The sequence below is a fragment of the Moschus berezovskii genome, chromosome 24 (assembly GCF_049115385.1).
Source record: "Moschus berezovskii isolate FMDL1 chromosome 24, NW_MosBer_1.0, whole genome shotgun sequence".
NCBI lineage: Eukaryota > Metazoa > Chordata > Mammalia > Artiodactyla > Moschidae > Moschus > Moschus berezovskii.
Genome location: NC_142483.1, coordinates 21,342,285 through 21,360,770, shown reverse-complemented (window position 1 = coordinate 21,360,770; position 18,486 = coordinate 21,342,285). Strand labels below are relative to the sequence as shown.

Genomic DNA, 18,486 nt, shown 5'->3' with positions numbered 1-18,486 from the left:
GCTATTCCCTGTTCCTTTGGCCTCCTATGCCAGGACTGAGGGTGCCGCCATTTTGTTTGGGTGACAAAATCATGGTTGGAGTTTTGCCTGATATTTACCGTCGACCTTGAGGGGAACCACACAAGCCATGCTGACTGCTGATCAACCAAGCCAACCAACGTGATTCCATTACCTACACCACATTCAAATCTAGATTATCGCAGAAGCCAGAGTCAGAGCTCACGGGCTGCAGGGCTGGTTTGAATGCCCAAGGAAACTCACAAAAGAGGCTCATATTTACTCAGAAAGACATCCGCATCATAGAAATCCACATCATACAAGTCAGCAGTAAGTGGTTTTCGGGTGAACCTGCTCTCCTTTTCACTGCTGACAGGTCCCCACCCTGTAGAAGAGAAGAGTCTTTGAAGAAAAGGAAGGATGAATGACTAGGAATGCTTTTTTTTTCCCCCTGACAGAAGCAGACATGGAATTCTGTCTACTTGTCTTCTCTGAATTGGCCATTTGCCTTTCTGAAATGAACATTCTGTGCTAACTTCTGAAAGAATGTTGGCAGGCTCAAGGTGGGAAGGGCTGAAACGACAATACTTGGATGGCTAACACTTTCCTGTCTGAGGACTGACACAGCGGTGACCTCCACTCAGCTCACCAGCAAGGAACCAGTGTGGCCACATGAAAATGAGTTGCTTCCTCCCTTGGGAAACAGGAAAGGCTATATGAAGCTGTGCTTGATGCAAGTGAAGCATTATCTAAAGACAGCTCAGAGGCAAGAAGCTGGGGAGACAGTATGACTAATTTATTTCTTCACTCTTCTCTTGAAACAATAGTACCTACAGAGAGGTCATATACTGAAAATCGCAGGGAAAAAAAATAACACCTCTTCCATTATTTCTCTTTGAGAGTATGAGTAGCAGAGTAGAAAAATAAAAAGATGTTAACAAAGCTCTTTTTATGATACCCAGTTCCCAAATGTCAAAATGCTTCCCATTGACAAATACTTGACAAGACATCCAAGCCTAAAACTCTGTCTCTTGTTTAAGAGTCACCAAACTGCAATAAAACCCAGGATGTGTTAAAGGTCTATTTCACCTCAGCCAAACAATTACCTCTCTATGCCTCCCCCTCACACAGCACCCTCCAAAAAAAAACAAAACCAAAAAAGTCAAACTTGAATTTTCTAACCTCATTATCTCAAGCCTTTATATCTTTGAAGACAAAAGCATTTATGTTAATCAACAAATAGGGTCCCGTTTCAAAGCTCTGTCCTCCGCCCCGAACCTTGAGGATATAAATATTTGGACGGCAGTTTTCTCACATTTTAATAAAACAATGCTGGCCTCAATGAGGAAGAAAATTTGTTTTATATTTCATTATCTTTTTAAAGCCAGCAGATCCTGTTCAGCAACCAAATTGCTAGTCCTTCTTTATTCATCACAATGGAATTAAAAGGAAAAAAAGAAAAATCTGAAAGTAAAATGTCTGCCAACTGTAGTAAGGCCAAATTAACCTGTTTCCCCTGGTCCCACAGCACTACTTTTTCTAGTGGGATCTCTCTCCTTCACATAGGTCCTTCTAGATAATCTGCTCCCTTCCCACCTCCCTCCCTGCCCAGAATGGCAACAAACACTGATGTCTCAGGACACAACCAGCACCTCTGCTGATTTATGAAGAAATGGACATAAGACCAAGGCCATCCAACTTGTTGTTGGCTAACTTCTACTCAGATCTATCTTCCTGAATACTTGACACAAGACCCAGACCACTAACAGCTGGCAGCTGGGTGGTGCAGAAGACTCCTCAGAGTTGCTTGGACAGCAGGAAAACAAACCAGTCAATCCCAAAGGAAATCAACCCTGAATGTTCACTGAAAGGGTTGATGTGGAAGCTGAAGCTCCAATACTTCAGCAGTTGATGTGAACAGTCAACTCGGAAAAGATCCTGATGCTGACAAAGATTGAGGGGAGGAGGAGGAGGGGGCGACAGAGGATAAGATGGTTGGATGGCATCACCAACTCAATGGACATGAGTTTGAGCAAACGCCAGAAGATTGTGAAGGACAGGGAAGCCTGGTGTGTTGCTCTTCATGGGGTTGCAAAGAGTTGGACACAACATAGCAAATGAACAGCAAACCATATTGGGCGCCAATCCCCTCCAAAGAAAACCATACTCAAAAACTGGGAGAGAGAGACGGCACCAGAGTTTTGCAAAAGGACAGAATCACAAAGCTGTGACAGAAGACGTAAGAGCTGGCCCCTAAAAGACAGAGAGTAAAACTCGTGCCTCACTTGTTAGTAACAGTCCTGGTCACGATGTCTTCATCTCTGGATATCCCTACTCTGGTTTCCTTCAAATATTCCCTCTACTGAAGCTATTTAAAGTGAGTTTCTGTTTCTGACACCCCAAACAGCCCTGACCAGGACACCATCCAATTCTATTTTTCTCATTCCCTGTACTCTAGTCTCTGCCCTCGTTATGAAAATCTTTGGACTATTTCCCATGCCAGCCAGGTTCCGAATCTTCTTGCCTGTGTCTTCTTCTATTATATTAATTTATCATGTAATTTGAAAACTTCCCCCTTCCTCTACATTAGCTTCATCCCTCGCTGATCAACTGGAAGGATGCATTTGTACGGATGTCTCTGATAAGAATGTTCCATTTTTTCAAACAGTCCTGAGTCAACAGCTCAAATCCACGCATGGTCTTACAAATCCTACCAATCATTCTTGGTTATATTTTATGAAATTATGGAGGAGAAATCTACTCTTCTTTTACTGCAATACATGTTGCATTTTTCATCAAAAATCATATTTCCCCTCTCTTTCCCCTTTCCATCTATTAATCCTCGTGGGGTGAGGTGATGTCAAGACCTCTCACCCCCTGGTGGATCCTCTTTCTCTGATATTTCCCCCCAATCTCATCCCCATTTCACCAAATCCCTACCCACAGTTAAGAGCTCAGCCTAAGCCCACCATACTATGACATCTGACAGGTTACACTCAGAGAAACACAGTTCAATGCAGGGGCTGGCAACACGGGTTAGTAATTAGACAAACTCAGGCTTGGTTTTCTGGCTTCAACCTTCACTGACCATGAATCCTTGGGCATGTTACCCAACCTCTCCATACTATGATGTTTTCCTTATCTGTACTACCTGTGTGCAATATACCTAACTCTCAATGTTGTTTTGCAACTAAACTGATTGCATATAAAATGCCTATCACACAGAAAGAGCTCCATTGGTGGCATTTTTTTTCTTTCATTTCTTCATGTATACCAGTTTCTCTTTTCTGAACTCTGCGGAGGTTTGGTAGCTCAGAGCATGACTTTGGGGTCAGACATCCTGGCCTCGCAGCTGGCTGTGTGACCTTGGCAGATCGCTTCACTTCTGCTGCCTCTCTTCTGTAAAATGAAGGTACGAACAGCACCTACTTCATAAGACTGCTCATGAAGACTAAATGACTTAATGCATATCAAGAGCTCAACAGTTCCTGGCATAAGGTCTCATCATCACAGAGTGTGGCTTTTATCTGCTCAAGACTGAATACTTACAAGATACCCGCTTTCATGCCTGCTACTCTCTTCAACTAAGTTCATTTGTGGCTGAGCAAGCATGTCTTATATTTTACAATTCTCGGGTGCAAAAACATATTTCTTGGAAAGAATGTAAAGAATCAGTGAGAAAAACCAAAAAATCGTATTCTAGCAATGTCATCGGGTTAAGTCAACACAAAACAAGTGAAGTGTGGAAGCCCTCTGGGGGCTAAATAGCTACCTGATGGTAAGAGATGGGGACGGGCCTCCGGAACACTATCCACTCCACAATTTCACTACACGGTGGGGTCGTCAGAGAACCTGTGTACCGGTAATAGCTGCCCAGGGATGCAGGCAGGAGGTCCCGGAGGATGAAAGGATCCAGAAAGGTCTCTTTCTCTGTTTGGGAGAAGAGGGAGAAGAAAAGCACAGTGGTTAAGTCCTGCTCTGCGGCAGACACACAGTCAAAACTCTTGGCACACGGGTGCCACGTCCCAAGTCTTGTGTTTGTTTACATCCTGAGAAGGACTAGCATTTGGTGGTGGGAGAGCCATGGAAAACAAAGCAGCATTTCCCAGGGTGTGCTCTGAGACTTCGTGCAGCGCTGTATTTCATGAAAACGAGGTTCCACGGTGAACAACACCGGGCAACACTGCAATCCCTCTCTCTTTCCCCAGGAAACAGACAAAACATTAGCACAGTCGAGTCACTGAGTCCTGCGGAAAAGAAACAGACGTGGTTTTGTTTACCTCATTCCTTTCCAATTTTTTTTAAGCTTTCATAAATGTTAATTAATCCACTGTATTTTAAATATTATTTCAATGTTTAATCACAGTTAAAATTATTAATGAGATATTTTATATTTTTTTAACTAAGTCTATTTAACTTTTTATTTTATATTGGGGTGCAGCTGATTAACAGTGCTGTGACAGTTTCAGGTGAACAGCAAAGGGGCTCAGCCATACATACACATGTATCCTTTCTCCCCCAAATGCCCCTCCCATCCAGGCTGCCACAAAACATTGAGCAGAGTTCCCTGTGCGATACAGTAGGTCCTTGTTGGTTACCCATTTTAAATATAGCAGAGTTGGGCTAAGTCCATTTTTAATGTCTGTTTTAATTTTTAAAAATTATTTATTGAAATATAGTTGACTTACAATGTTGTATCAGTTTCAGGGGTACAGCAAAGCGATTCAGTTATACCCACCCTTGTTGTATCACAGACCCTTTTCCATCTAAAACTTATGAACTAATAATCAGGTGAACAAACTCTGGGACACCCATGAGATGAAGTAGGAAAAGGAAACTAAGGCAACAATAAACTGCAATTCCAAAGTTGGTAATAGTATCATTATGGCTTCGTCCAAGGCTTAAGCAAATCAAAGTGAAACCAAACCAAGGCACGGCCCTGAATTTATAAAATGATGGCCCAGAAAATAGGCTTCTTCTTTTTACAAAAGTGGAGGGGAGTTCTCTTAGGTAGTGAAAATACCATTTAAGTTGAGACCCAACACTGATATTGCACAATAACTCTATGAGGAAAACAAGGGAGAGAAGAGCCCAGTTCCTGTGTTGAGGAGCTGGGATATGAGCCCAGGCACCTTGACACCAGAGCTTGCACAATTCTGATTCAGCTAAAGAAGCTAAAGTTAACTAGGAGAATACTGAACAGGAAAAAAAGAGCATTTTAAGCTGCATGAACAGCATGTGCAAAGGTCCTGAGGCAGGAAGGAACAGTACAAGAGATTAGGGGACTATATTACAACTCTCCCCATTAGACACAGTACATCATCTAGCTTCTCTCTTAAGTCAGAGAAGGTTGTGATCTCTACCTGGCTATTCAAATGCCTAGTCTGGAATTCCTTGCTCAGTCTTTTTAGGGTTGTAATAAGGTTACTGTTGTTTAGTCACTAAGTCATGTCTGACTTTTTTTGTGACCCTCTTGACTGTGGCCCGCCAGGATCCTCTGTCCATGGGATTTTCCAGGCAAGAATACTGGACTGGGTTGTCATTTCTTCTCTAGGTGACCTTCCCACCACAGGGATCAAACCCTCATCACCTATGTCTCCTGCACTGGCAGGTGGATCTTTACCACTGAGTCACCTGGGAAGCACAGTCCTGCCAACAGGTTGCCTTAGCTCCTTGATGGCCTCCTCCACAAGTGCCCCTGGACACTTCTTGGGAATTGCAAGGCTCCAGGTAACTGCAGGGACACACCTGTGACTTATAGGAATATCCAGCCTCACACCTCCTCCCTCCTTTTCCTTTAGAACAACCAGTACAGATATTTGGACAAATGTGTTATCCTTAGACTCAAGAGGTCTATGTAACTGAGGGTTAAGGCAAAAAACCAACAGAAATCTACTATATTACAATAATGAAAATGAAAATTTCCTTTCGGTAGAGATTTGTTGAACAAAACCTAGTATTTATTTCGCTTTTACTATATACCAATGCAGGTCAGGAAGCAACAGTTAGAACTGGACATGGAACAACAGACTGGTTCCAAATAGGAAAAGGAGTACGTTAAGGCTGTATATTGTCACCCTGCTTATTTAACTTATATGCAGAGTACATCATGAGGAACGCTGGGCTGGAAGAAGCACAAGCTGGAATCAAGATTTCCGGGAGAAATATCAATAACCTCAGATATGCAGATAACACCACCCTTATGGCAGAGAGTGAAGAGGAACTCAAAAGCCTCTTGATGAAAGTGAAAGAGGAGAGTGAGAAGGTTGGCTTGAAGCTCAACATTCAGAAAACAAAGATCATGGCATCTGGTCCCATCACTTCATGGGAAATAGATGGGGAAACAGTGGAAACAGTGTCAGACTATTTTTCTGGGCTCTAAAATCACTGTGGATGCTGATTGCAGCCATGAAATTAAAAGACACTTACTCCTTGGAAGGAAAGTTATGACCAACCTAGATAGCATATTAAAAAGCAGAGATATTACTTTGCCAACCAATGTCCGTCTAGTCAAGGCTATGGTTTTTCCCGTGGTCATGTATGGATGTGAGAGTTGGATTGTGAAGAAGGCTGATCGCCGAAGAATTGATGATTTTGAACTGCGGTGTTGGAGAAGACTCTTGAGAGTCCCTTGGACTGCAAGGAGATCCAACCAGTCTATTCTACAGGAGATCAATCGTGGGTGTTCATTGGAAGGACTGATGCTAAAGCTGAAACTCCAATACTTTGGCCACCTCATGCGACGAGTTGACTCACTGGAAAAAGACTCTGATGTTGGGAAGGATTGGGGGAGGGAGGAGAAGGGGACGACAGAGAATGAGATGGCTGGATGGCATCACCGACTCGATGGACAGTGAGTTTGAATGAACTCCGGGAGTTGGTGATGGACAGGGAGGCCTGGCGTGCTGTGATTCATGGGGTCGCAAAGAGTCGGACACAACTGAGCAACTGAACTGAACTGAAGCACTCTTCTGAGTATTTACATGTTGCAGACATTTAAACTGGTTTCCGAGGTTGTGCTAGTGGTAAAGAATCTGCCTTTCAACACAGGAGACGTAAGAGATGGAGAGTTCGATTCCTGGATTGGGAAGATTCTCTGGAGGAGAGCACGGCAACCCACTTCAGTATTCTTGCCTGGAGAATCACATGGACAAAGGAGCCTGGTGGGTCCATAGGGTTGCACAGAGTTGGACACGATTGAAACGACTTAGCACAGCGCACCACAGACATTTAAACAGTACTTACTGTATGTGCCAGGCCCTGTTCTAAGAGTTTTGCAAAGACTGATTTATTTAATATTTAAAGACAGTCCAATGAAGCATGACATCGTGGGATTACTATTACCATCTCCAATGCACAGTGCTGTCATGTACAACCATGTAGCAAAATTTGGAATTCAGGCTTTCATTTGTCTTAGGCCAAGACCACACCCTTTCCCTTTATAAACCTTTACAGTATGTACTTTTAATATTCCAATTTTCCAGATGTAGAACTTAAGGCATGGAGAGGTTAAATCAATAAGCTCCAGGTCACTAGTGAAGAGTAAAGCGCCAGCAGTTATTCAAGAGGCTCAGAAACTTTGGCTGATTCTGCAAAGGTTTTCAGTTCATTTTTTAAAGGAGAAAATTAAATGTTAACTAATAAATACATCATAGGGTGCTATAATCAAAACGATAAAAGCAATTTCTGTGGAATAAGAGGCCGGTAATAACAGAGTCACCCCTCTACCCGCTGGCAAGTCTAGGCTTTAATTTAACCTGGTTACCAGCCACCTAATGATAGGGGAAATCTCTGTTAGCGTGCTTGGCTGAGACTGGCTTGGCTGGGAAGAAGAACCCTTTTGGCCTCTGCTTGCTGCTTCTGGACTTCCTGGGCTGTGCACATAGTCAACACAAGCCCCATGCAATACAGCGTGCACAGGGTCTGGCAACAAAAACCGCCACTTTCATTTCTCCACAGTGTTGCTGGTAAGCCTGGCATCACACCGCAGCACACCAACCTGCCTGAGGATCAAGGGCTCTAGACTGAAGGACAGGAAAATCTTCCGAGTTTTTCCCAAGGGGCCTGACCTAACATTAGGGTTGCAGTTAAGCACGCTGTAGGCAGACAGGTAGTGACAGGACAATCCCTGTAAGCCTGTGGTAGCAAAGCCTTCATCGATAGCACCCACTCTGGGAAGAGGCTGTGGCTTTAAAGAATTTAGACCGATAAGTCAGAAAAACCTGCCCCGCCAATCAGAGGTGGGCGAATTTCAAAAGGGAATCGGGACTCTCATATACATTCCTATACGGGCTCTTGAATTTGGCAAGGACTGATGGGAACTGCAGGCAGGACCACTGCTGCAAATACAGCAGTGTTTGTCCTAAATCAACCGAAGGGCTTCAGACACATGTTCCAGTTTAATTCAATAGAAGAGAACCTACCCTATAGCTCAGGGAACTCAGTGCTCTGTGGTGACCTAAATGGGAAGGAAATCCAAAGAAGAGGAGATATAGGCATACACATAGCCAATTTACTTTGCTGTATGACAAAAACTAATAAACATTGCAAAGCACCTAAAAATTAATTAAAAAAAATAAAGGTGCAGTAAGATGAGTGGTGGGGCAGGCAGACCCAGTGATGGGTACAAAAAAGGGAGTGGCGTCAGTACTTATGTCACCACCACTGTCACTACTATTAGATCTCCCTGGGTCACTGGCTTCGGGAGCCCAAAAACACTGTCTTCAAATCCCATCTTACACAGGAGCCAGGCGAGTGAAACACCAAGGTTGAAGCTGAGCCGGAAACCCCAGGGACACTTTGAAAACCACCCATTTAGTCCGATTCTTTAATTTTACCGCTGGGAAAATAGGAGACCAAAGAGGAATAATGAACCCAAGGTCAAAAACTTGAGAACACAGAGGCTGGGACTCGATTCTTTCTTCAAAGATACCACTGAGAATCAGAACCATTTAAGTCTGTGAGCAGGAAATATCACCAAACGCTGAAAACTTCATCAGCATCTTCATTTCTCCATTCCTACAGAAACTGGTGAAACGAGCAGATTCTCACTCTACTGGGTTCAGATCCCAACTCTGCCACCTGTGACCTGTGTGATCTTAGTTACTAACCCTCCCCAGGCTGTTGTGAAGATTAAATAAATCAGTATGAGACTGTAGTTCAGAAAAAGCTGGGAACAGAGTAAACATCTCATGAACGACAGACACGATTCTCACTCTAATTCTTACTACTTGTATTATTACTATTATTATTATTACTCTAAACTACTAAGCCTATACTTAGCCATGTACTTCGTTGAATGTTTCTGCATGTGTTTTCTTTTTTTTAAACAGAATTACTAGTGCCTTAAAGGCACAGCATGTCTGATATAGTCTCCATCAGTCTGAGCACTGTAGGTTACAGTTTTCTTTGCCAAAGCCCTAAGCATGAGTTTCAGAATCAACTGATATTCAACAGCTGTGTGACCTTAGGAAAGGCTCTTAACCTCTCTGAGCGACTTCCCTATCTGGAAAATGGAAAAACTGGGGCTATTTACTCCTCAGGAGTGACAACTAATCAGACTAATAAACATGATGTTCTTATTAGCACAGTGGCTTGCAGCCGAGATTAGTTTGTGTTTTAAGCCAGGGACTAGCAAATGTTTCCTAGACAGTGCCAGAGAGTAATATTTTAGGTATTGCAGGCCAAGAGGCAAAACCAAAGATGTTACATAGGTAGCTATATAACAAACACATTTCCACGACTTTATTAACGATGTTCAAAATGCTAATAACAACTGAGGATGGTTTAAAAAATACACATCCACTAATGGGAAGAATGGAATTCTTTAGGACTGGGGAGAAGGCAGGAATAAGATTTTGCTTAATTAGGGTTCACATATGAGAACCATTCGTAGCTCAGGAGCCACACAAAACAGTGACACGGATTTGGTCATTGGGCCACATTGTGCCCACTCCCAATTTCAAGCCAAGTATTAGAGGGTGGAGGGGGGTAGTGTTAGAAAGTCATCCTAGAGCCACAGCAAGAAGTGGGGGTGGGCCATGCATACATTACAAAATTAACTCTCAAGTTGTTTTCTTTTTCCCTTGAGTTTTCTAAGTTCAACTCAAACATTAATTACTACTGCTATTTCTGAAAATTCTGTTTTCTGCTCAGTCCCATAGGAGTGCTCCACCAGCAAGATGGGGGCGCTCATAACGCTTAACTGTCAGAAACAACTTTAGAAATGGTACCCAGTATTTCTGGCACTGCCCAGAAAGCCCTCACAAGCCACAAGGCACTTAACTGGCTGTACCCAAGTTCGAGAGTTCCTGCGTATAGCCATTGGAAATAAAGGAGAATGCACTTTTCATCTAAAACTTTACACTTCCTAAGAAAATCTTAATAAATGTACATCTTATAAATGGAGGGACTGCTAGAGCCAGCCTCTGGAAGTGAAACCTAATTGGTCTACCTGAAGGCCTGACCTAAGACAAGTGACTTTAATCTTTCTACAACTGTTTTCTCATCTGTAAAATGGGATTATAACAGTGACTCATCTGAAGCCTTATCTTATCAGGAGAGTATGAATCAACATTAGTTAAGGGCTTAGGAAAGCACAGAATAAGCCAGATAAGTACTTGTTAAAATGAATCCTACCATAAAAGAGAAGTTTGACTCTAAAGCCATCCAGATCAGGACACTCTGCCTCCAACTTTTATCCTAATTAGTAATTTGAATTTGAAACATTGCTGTCCCAGACACTTAACTAGTTGAGAAAAATATTTGAAACACTCTGCTTATCCCACCATTCATTCCATTATACCATAATAAGCAGGTACTGTGCATTACTAGATAAAAGAATTGAAAAGGAATGAATCTCATATTCCACTTTCAAGGATCCCAGTGCTGTATGCAGACAATATTATATTTTAATAATTAATTGTTCATCAAAGAAAAAGATGAGGAACAGGGATGCTAAATTCAAAGTTATTCAAATTGCAAAAATGAATAATGTATGACTTTTTTATTAAATACACACTGTATTAAGTAGTCTACATTTCACCAAACTCTGTCTTTCATTTTTAAGCATTTTGAATGACAATATGAATAATCAGTTAGGGGAGGTTTATTTAGAAAAAGAAATACCTTATTTGAATGCAAACGGAGTACATCCGGAGATGATTAAATTTTTCTTATCAATTAGAAAATTTTGTTATGAGGGCTTTAAAGTCATGGTCAACCATTAAATGCAGAGAGGCCCAGTTATCCTTGCAGTTTCCTTTCAACATTAAATTATATCTGGCTCAATTCTGTTCAATTTCTTATTTCTGATAGCAGTGCCAGGAGGCAATCTTTAATTAAAGAAAATTTGAAGGATTCAAACATGCATAATTGGATTAAAAATGTGATCATTAAAACATTAGATGATAATCATCTGATTGATTGCGTTTTTCAGTGTGTTAATAACCTAATATTTTCAATGCTTTGGTTATATAGGAAAAAAGAAAGCCTTTATAAAATACGATGATCAATCAACACAGAGAGGAGACCCATGCACTAATCAAGACCTGCGGAATTATTCTGAAAACATATGCACACAGCCCAAGGAACAGAGAATTGCTCTGTAAAGAGTATGGACAGAATGTGGTGGTGTCAAAGGGAAGAAAACCCTCAAAACAAGAACTCAACCAATTTTAGGGATGTATATAAAATAAACTAAGAACAGAAAGCCCAAACTTCAGTATTTAGCCCAAGGACTGGTTTCTTCAGTGTTTTCCAAAACATTTTATAAGGAAAAGCTATTAATTTCTCCCTAAAAGCTTAAAATCACTGGGGTAGGACTGGCCTTCTGCTTCATACAGGGAAAGGCAGAGAGAGAATGACATTGGGCAAAAACTGGGGATTCAGTTCAGTTCAGTTCAGTCACTCAGCCCTGTCCGACTCTTTGAGACCCCATGAATCACAGCACACCAGGCATCCCTGTCCATTACCAACTCCCGGAGTTCACTCAAACTCATGTCCATCGAATCGGTGATGCCATCCAGCCATCTCATTCTCTGTCGTCCCCTTCTCCTCCCACCCCCAATTCTTCCTAGCATCAGACTCTTTTCCAGTGAGTCAACTCGTCGCATGAGGTGGCCCAAGTATTGCAGTTTCAGCTTTAGCATCAGTCATTCCAATGAACACCCAGGACTGATCTCCTTTAGAATGGACTGGGTAGATCTCCTTGCAGTCCAAGGGACTCTCAAGAGTCTTCTCCAGCACCACAGTTCAAAAGCATCAATTCTTCAGCGATCAGCTTTCTTCACAGTCCAACTCTCACATCCATACATGACCACAGGAAAAACCATTGCCTTGACTAGACGGACCTTGGTTGGCAAAGTAATGTCTCTGCTTTTTAATATGCTATCTAGGTTGGTCATAACTTTCCTTCTAAGGAGTAAGCGTCTTTTAATTTCCTGGCTTCAATCAGCATCTGCAGTGATTTTGGAGCCCAAAAAAATAAAATCTGACACTGTTTCCACTGTTTCCCCATCTATTTCCCATGAAGTGATGGGGCCAGATGCCATGATCTTTGTTTTCTGAATGTTGAGCTTCAAGCCAACCTTTTCACTCTCCTCTTTCACTTTCATCAAGAGGCTTTTGAGTTCCTCTTCACTTTCTGCCATAAGGGTGGTGTCATCTGCATATCTGAGGTTCTTGATATTTCTCCCGGCAATCTTGATTCCAGCTTATGCTTCTTCCAGCCCAGTGTTCCTCATGATGTACTCTGCATATAAGTTAAATAAGCAGGGTGACAATATACAACCTTGACGTACTCCTTTTCCTATTTGGAACCAGCCTGTTGTTCCATGTCCAGTTCTAACTCTTGCTTCCTGACCTGCATACAGGTTTCTCAAGGTGATGCTAAATGGGAGAAGATTTATGATAGTGCTGCTCAAAACCAATGTGAATGCAAATCATTGGGATGCCCATTATACTATAGATTCTGAGCCAATTCTGCATATTTAATAATGCTGATCACACTTGAGAAGTCAGGTTTTTAGAGGACTGTGTCAGTGGGCTCCTCTGCCTTCTGCAGTCTCATCCTCTGCTACTTTCTGACCCTTAGGCTGAGCCACATGGACCTCTGGCTACTCCATGATCATACCACCCCAGGGCCTTTGCACTGCCTCTCCATACTGCCTGGAACATTTTTGTCACTGCTCTATTCATGGCTGGGTTAGAGATAAATTCAGCTGCCAACAACTTAGTTGTATTTGAATGACACATTTCTCAATCAGGTGACTAGTCTCTGACTATTGTTCAGAAACTGGGGTTTTAAGCACAGACCCCTTGAGATGGACGCCTCTGATTGAAAAACCTGAAGATGGAAACGAGCCATGTGGCTACCTGGGGAGGACATTCCGGGCAGAGAGAAAGGCCACTGCAAAGCGGTTCTGCCTGGTGTGTGGTGAATTGAAGCAGAGGAAAAGGAAAACTGGAAGGAAAGTTCAAGAGCCCGAATCTGACAACTCAAGGATGGAAAAAAAAAAAAAATCAGCTGCTGGTTAACCTGGAATATGGCTAAAAATTGTGAAGAGGCCAAAACACTCAACTGAAGGCAGCAGCTCTGGGTGAAGCCTGGACTAGGCACGTGTGGACTGTGTGATCTGGGAGGGGAGATGGGTCAGACAAGCTGGTGACAGAAGGGCCTGCCGAACAAAAACAAAAAATGGGAACTCATAATGGGGAGAAAGAGCCTGAGGGCCAGAACTCCAGGACTTCAGAGGCTTGGCACCTGGAAGCCCCCACGGAGGTTAGACAGCATTACACTGTAATTATGATGGTGGCAGAGGGACTCAAGGAATTCATTTCATGATCTAAATATAAGAAATGAAGCTTGCTCCATCTGACTGGATGGTGACTATCAGACATGTCATCTCTCATTTATAAGGAGGATGAAAAAAAAAAATAAGGAGAATAAAATAGCAAAGATGGGGCAACCAAGTGGAGCTGGCCCATTTTCAAGGTATAGCTTCAGCAATGACATGATTTTAAGGAACAAGTAAGGTACTACACTGAGGTTACAACAATGGCATCCCTGAGGAGTTACCCCAGAACTATAGAGAACTGTGGGGTTCTGAAGAGTTTCAAAGGATGCTAGTTCTATTCCATGTACAAATAAAGAAAATGAGGTCCGGAGAGGGAAAGCGACTGACCTAAGATCACACAGAGAAGTGTGAGGGAATCTGGGCATCCTTTTCTACTACCTGATTCCCTGTCTCTGGGCACCCTGCCTGCAGCGGATACAAACGTGATCAGGTGAAGAAATCTCTCTGAAGACTGAAGCACTCATTTAACCTCGTAGACATAAATCTAATCCTGACACTGCCCAGCTCAGAATCCTCCAGTGGCTTCTCATTTCCTTAACAGTAAAATCCAAGCTTCTCGCCACAGCCATGAGGCCCTCCAGGATCTAACTCTGCAGCCCAACTTCTCTCCACCCTCTCCCGAGTTGATCATCACCTTTCTCCTCATCTTTCTGTTATCTTTTCCTTCGTGTGTTTACTTATTTACTGTTGGTCTGTTCTCAAGAGTTGGATAATTCCACAAGAGAAAATTACCTCATCTTTTTTGGGGTACCCTGTACATCCAGCAACTAAAACACTGCCCAGAACAGAGCAGATGCCCAGTCGCTGTGAAAAGAGAATGAAGGAACAAACACAGCAGCTGGTGTATTTTAAATAACCAATAAATCCTAGATTTCTTCATATCCGTGTCACCATCAATCGTAAGATGAATCACTACTTCAAAAGTCATTAATAAAGGCAACAAGTTGCTAATTAAACAATGGTCATAGCTATAAAATCTGTGTAATTAGTTAACAGCAGCTTTTTTTTTAAGCAAACTGGAAGCTCTATTACATGAAGACTGTGGCTCCTTACTGTATCCCCAGGGCCCAGGACAGTACCTGAGAGAAAAAGTCCACTACACATGGCTGAAAACATTGATCAAACCAAATCACCAAGGAGTTCTAATTCAGAAGTGGGCAAACTGTGCCCTGGGGCCAAATCCTGTCTAGTACCTGCTTTTGTAAATAAAGTTTTACTGGAACACAGCCACGCCATTGTCTATGGCTGCTTTCGGGCTAAAACTGGGCAGTTGAGTTGTTGCAGCACAAAATGGATGGCTGGCAGAGCCTAAAAATTTTTGCCATCAATCCTTTTACCGAGAAAGTTTGCTGACACTTGCTCCTTTGTGAAGGGTAGGGTGTTTAGAAGGGATGGGCAAACTACGTGTGTGGAGCTCATTCCTGCCTCTGAAAGTCTCCGCCAGCGGGCAGAGAATTGAATTTAATACATGCCCCTTGGCCTTCACCATGGGCGTGGTCTGAGAAAATATGACACGCTCCCATGATGGCTGGCATCTTACTGCAGGGTCTGAGCAAGGGCGGCTTAAGCAGGAGAGTGCTCACCTGATAATCAGACTCCTGAATTCAAGGACCTGGGTGGCCCTCCAAGGTTAACAGCCACTTTACACAGGTTCAAAGACATCAAACCTCCTTGAGTTTATTGGCAGCTTCAGATGGCCAAATGTGATATTTTGATTTAAGGACTGATGTTTGAGTGAAGCACATGCTGACATTAACTTCCAAAGAGAAACTACACAAAGAGCACAGAGTCCCATCAACAATTAAAATGAACACAACACTGAGATTATACAGAGTTATACAGTGACAGAGATCCAGCGTTACCAGCGAACGGTTTCACTGCTGGCCTCTCTCCCTGACATGGCTCAGGTGGCCATAACTAACATGGTATGTATATTCTTTTAGACACTCAGTTAATGACCTAATTCACAGAGGAGAAACCTAGGCAGAAACCCAGAGTTAAGTGATTTTGACAATAATTAGGAAGACAGTCGAAGATGGAAATGAACACTGGTCCAGCAGAAGGGGTTCAAATCACTGTTTCACTGCCATGAGCTGGGACAAATGAGACCGCTCTATGAGGCTCAGTTTACCCATCTGTACCATGGACTCAGAATTCATATCTCCCTGGGCTACTGTTGAGATTAAATGACACTCTGTGTTTAAAACATCCAGGCAGAGCTCAGCACACAGCAAGAGGTTAACAGAAAAAAGGTTCCTTTCGGCCTCTTTCTGGTTCCTGGTCCACTCCCCTATGCCCTCACCTCAATGGGACCGGCTAACCCAAATCAACTTTGTGACCATTTTCTCCATCACTTAATTTGATTTTTGAATGACCCAACTAAGTCAAGCAACACATATTCCATTTCAATAGCCAGGTGCTGATGGGGCAGAACTCAAAAGATCCACAATCATTTCCTGTCGCCTCATGGCCTCCACCATACCCCATCAACAAGTAACAACAGGGACTTTCCCGTTGGCCCAGTGGCTAAGACTCCAGACTCTCAATGCAGGGGGCCCAGGTTCCATCCCTGGTCAGAGAACTAGGTCCCACATGCCGCAACTAAGAGCTCACCTGCTGCAACTAAATATCCTGCATGCTGCAATGAAGATTGAAAATCCCAAGTGCTGCAGCTAGGACCCAGTGCAGACAAATTAAAAAAAAAACAAACAAAAAAACAAAATCCAAGTAACAACAGTACCTTGTCGCTAGGGGTTGGGGAGGGCAGTGATAACCGCTGATGCTGGATGCTGACTGTGTACCAGGCACACGTATGGACAGTAAGTCATTGGCTCCGCGAGACAAACCAGGAAGTGGTGTTACTATTACCACTTTACATGGCTAAGAAAATTTAAACACAAAGAGATGAAGTGATTTGTGCAGGCTGTACAACCAGTCAAAAGCAGAACTGAAACTCAAACCCAGCACGTCTGCTCTTGGCCATGACATGACCCTGCTTCACTACACCAAGGTGACACACACAGACTAGGGTAGCAAAGTCACCCCAGGGAGCCCCAAGCACTTTACCAAGTGCTTCTGCAGCACACAATGGAGACATTTTAAAACTGTCTCTGCTCTCCACACCCCAGTGAAACAACCAGGAAAAGGGCATGTCCCTGGGCTCCCACGATCCTGTTCTCATGATGACGTATCAGTAAAGAAGGCTGGCTAAATGAGAAGGAGCCTCCAAATTCAAATCTAACCTAAAAGGAATCACTTCTGAAGGCTTTCTGTCTCAATGATTGTTAACAGCGTTACTAGTGATAAAAGCCCACAGCATCCCATTTCCTGGCTGTGGCTAAGAAAAGACCTGGAAGTAGCCAACATCTATGGTGGCGGTTCTGACACACCTAAATCCAGGAAACTGTGGAAATGGCTTAAGTGGGCCTGTTTCTAGAAGATTTTGAGATCAAAGGGGGTTCAGATAAGCATCTGCCCATCCCGGATCCACAACAGACGTGAGCCAATTAGTTCAGAGCAGGGTGCTGTGTATTTATAGCACATTTCAGGAAAGTTCCATGTAATTAGATGCTGGAAACATAAACTTCAAAGGGGAAATTTTGTCACGTGTTAAGATGGTCAAAGCTATCAGTGGCCTGTAATTAATAAGGCACTGGTTTTTCCATTCAAGAGGGAGAAAATTTGAATGACGTCTTTCTTGAAGGTTAACATTAAAACAGAACCCTCTTTAATTCCACTGAAATATATTTGGATGATGTAGCAATTTGGGAAAAATCCGAACTGAAGCCCATCTCTGTAGAGTGTATCAAATGGTAAGTAAGGCACACACCACTGCATGGAGCAACACGATTAGGAGACCTAGAACAGCTACCATTTAGACAAGGCAGGGTTGACAAACTTTTTCTGTAAAGAACCAATGAGTAAGTAAATAGTTAACGCTTTGCAGGCCAAAGAGTCTCTCTGTTATAAAACTCTGCCATTACGGTGTAAAAGCAGTCATGAAAATGTTAGTTCTCAGTTGTGTCAGACTCTTTGTGACCTCATGAACTATATGTAGCCTGCCAGGCTCCTCTGTCCATGGGATTCTCCAGGCAAGAATACTGGAGTGAGTTTCTATTCCCTTCTCCAGGGGATCTACCAGACCCAGGGATTGAACCTGGGACTCCTGCACTGCAGGTAGACTCTTTATCGTCTGAGCCACCAGGGAAGCCCTAGTCATAGACAGTAAGTAAATGAATGGGTGTGGCTGTGTTCCAATAAAACTTTACGTACAAAAACAAGGCAGTGAGCCAAATCTGGCCCACAGATTATATTTCCTGACCTCTGATTTCAAGGACAGTGGACACATGCCAGGCACCCTTCCTTCTCAGTACTTTCCCTGTCTTAAAGCATTTATCATTAATACGAGGCAGATACTTTCATAATCATCATGACGCCAGGTGAAACCTCAGAGGCAAAGAGAACCAACGATCTGAACAGGATCACACAGCTCCCAAGCTTCAGAGCCAGTATTCAAAGACAAACTGAACTCTATAGCCTTGGTCTAGAATCCGTGTTCAGTTATGTTCTGGAAGAGTCAAATTTCAAATAAAAAATAACAAAATTCCATTCTTCTAAAATTATCCCATAAGCA

The 18,486-nt window shown here is 42.9% G+C and overlaps 1 protein-coding gene across 3 annotated transcripts in view; it reads right to left on the bottom strand.

Annotated features, from left to right (window-relative positions):
* The window catches only part of PTPRG (protein tyrosine phosphatase receptor type G), a 771,055-nt gene that overhangs the window by 146,390 nt on the left and 606,179 nt on the right, over window positions 1-18,486 (bottom strand). For all 3 annotated transcript variants that reach the window (XM_055414236.2, XM_055414235.2, XM_055414238.2), the window contains exon 7: window positions 3,770-3,927. In XM_055414236.2, the coding sequence (XP_055270211.2) occupies window positions 3,770-3,927 (158 nt within the window). The remainder of the gene's footprint in view (window positions 1-3,769; window positions 3,928-18,486) is intronic.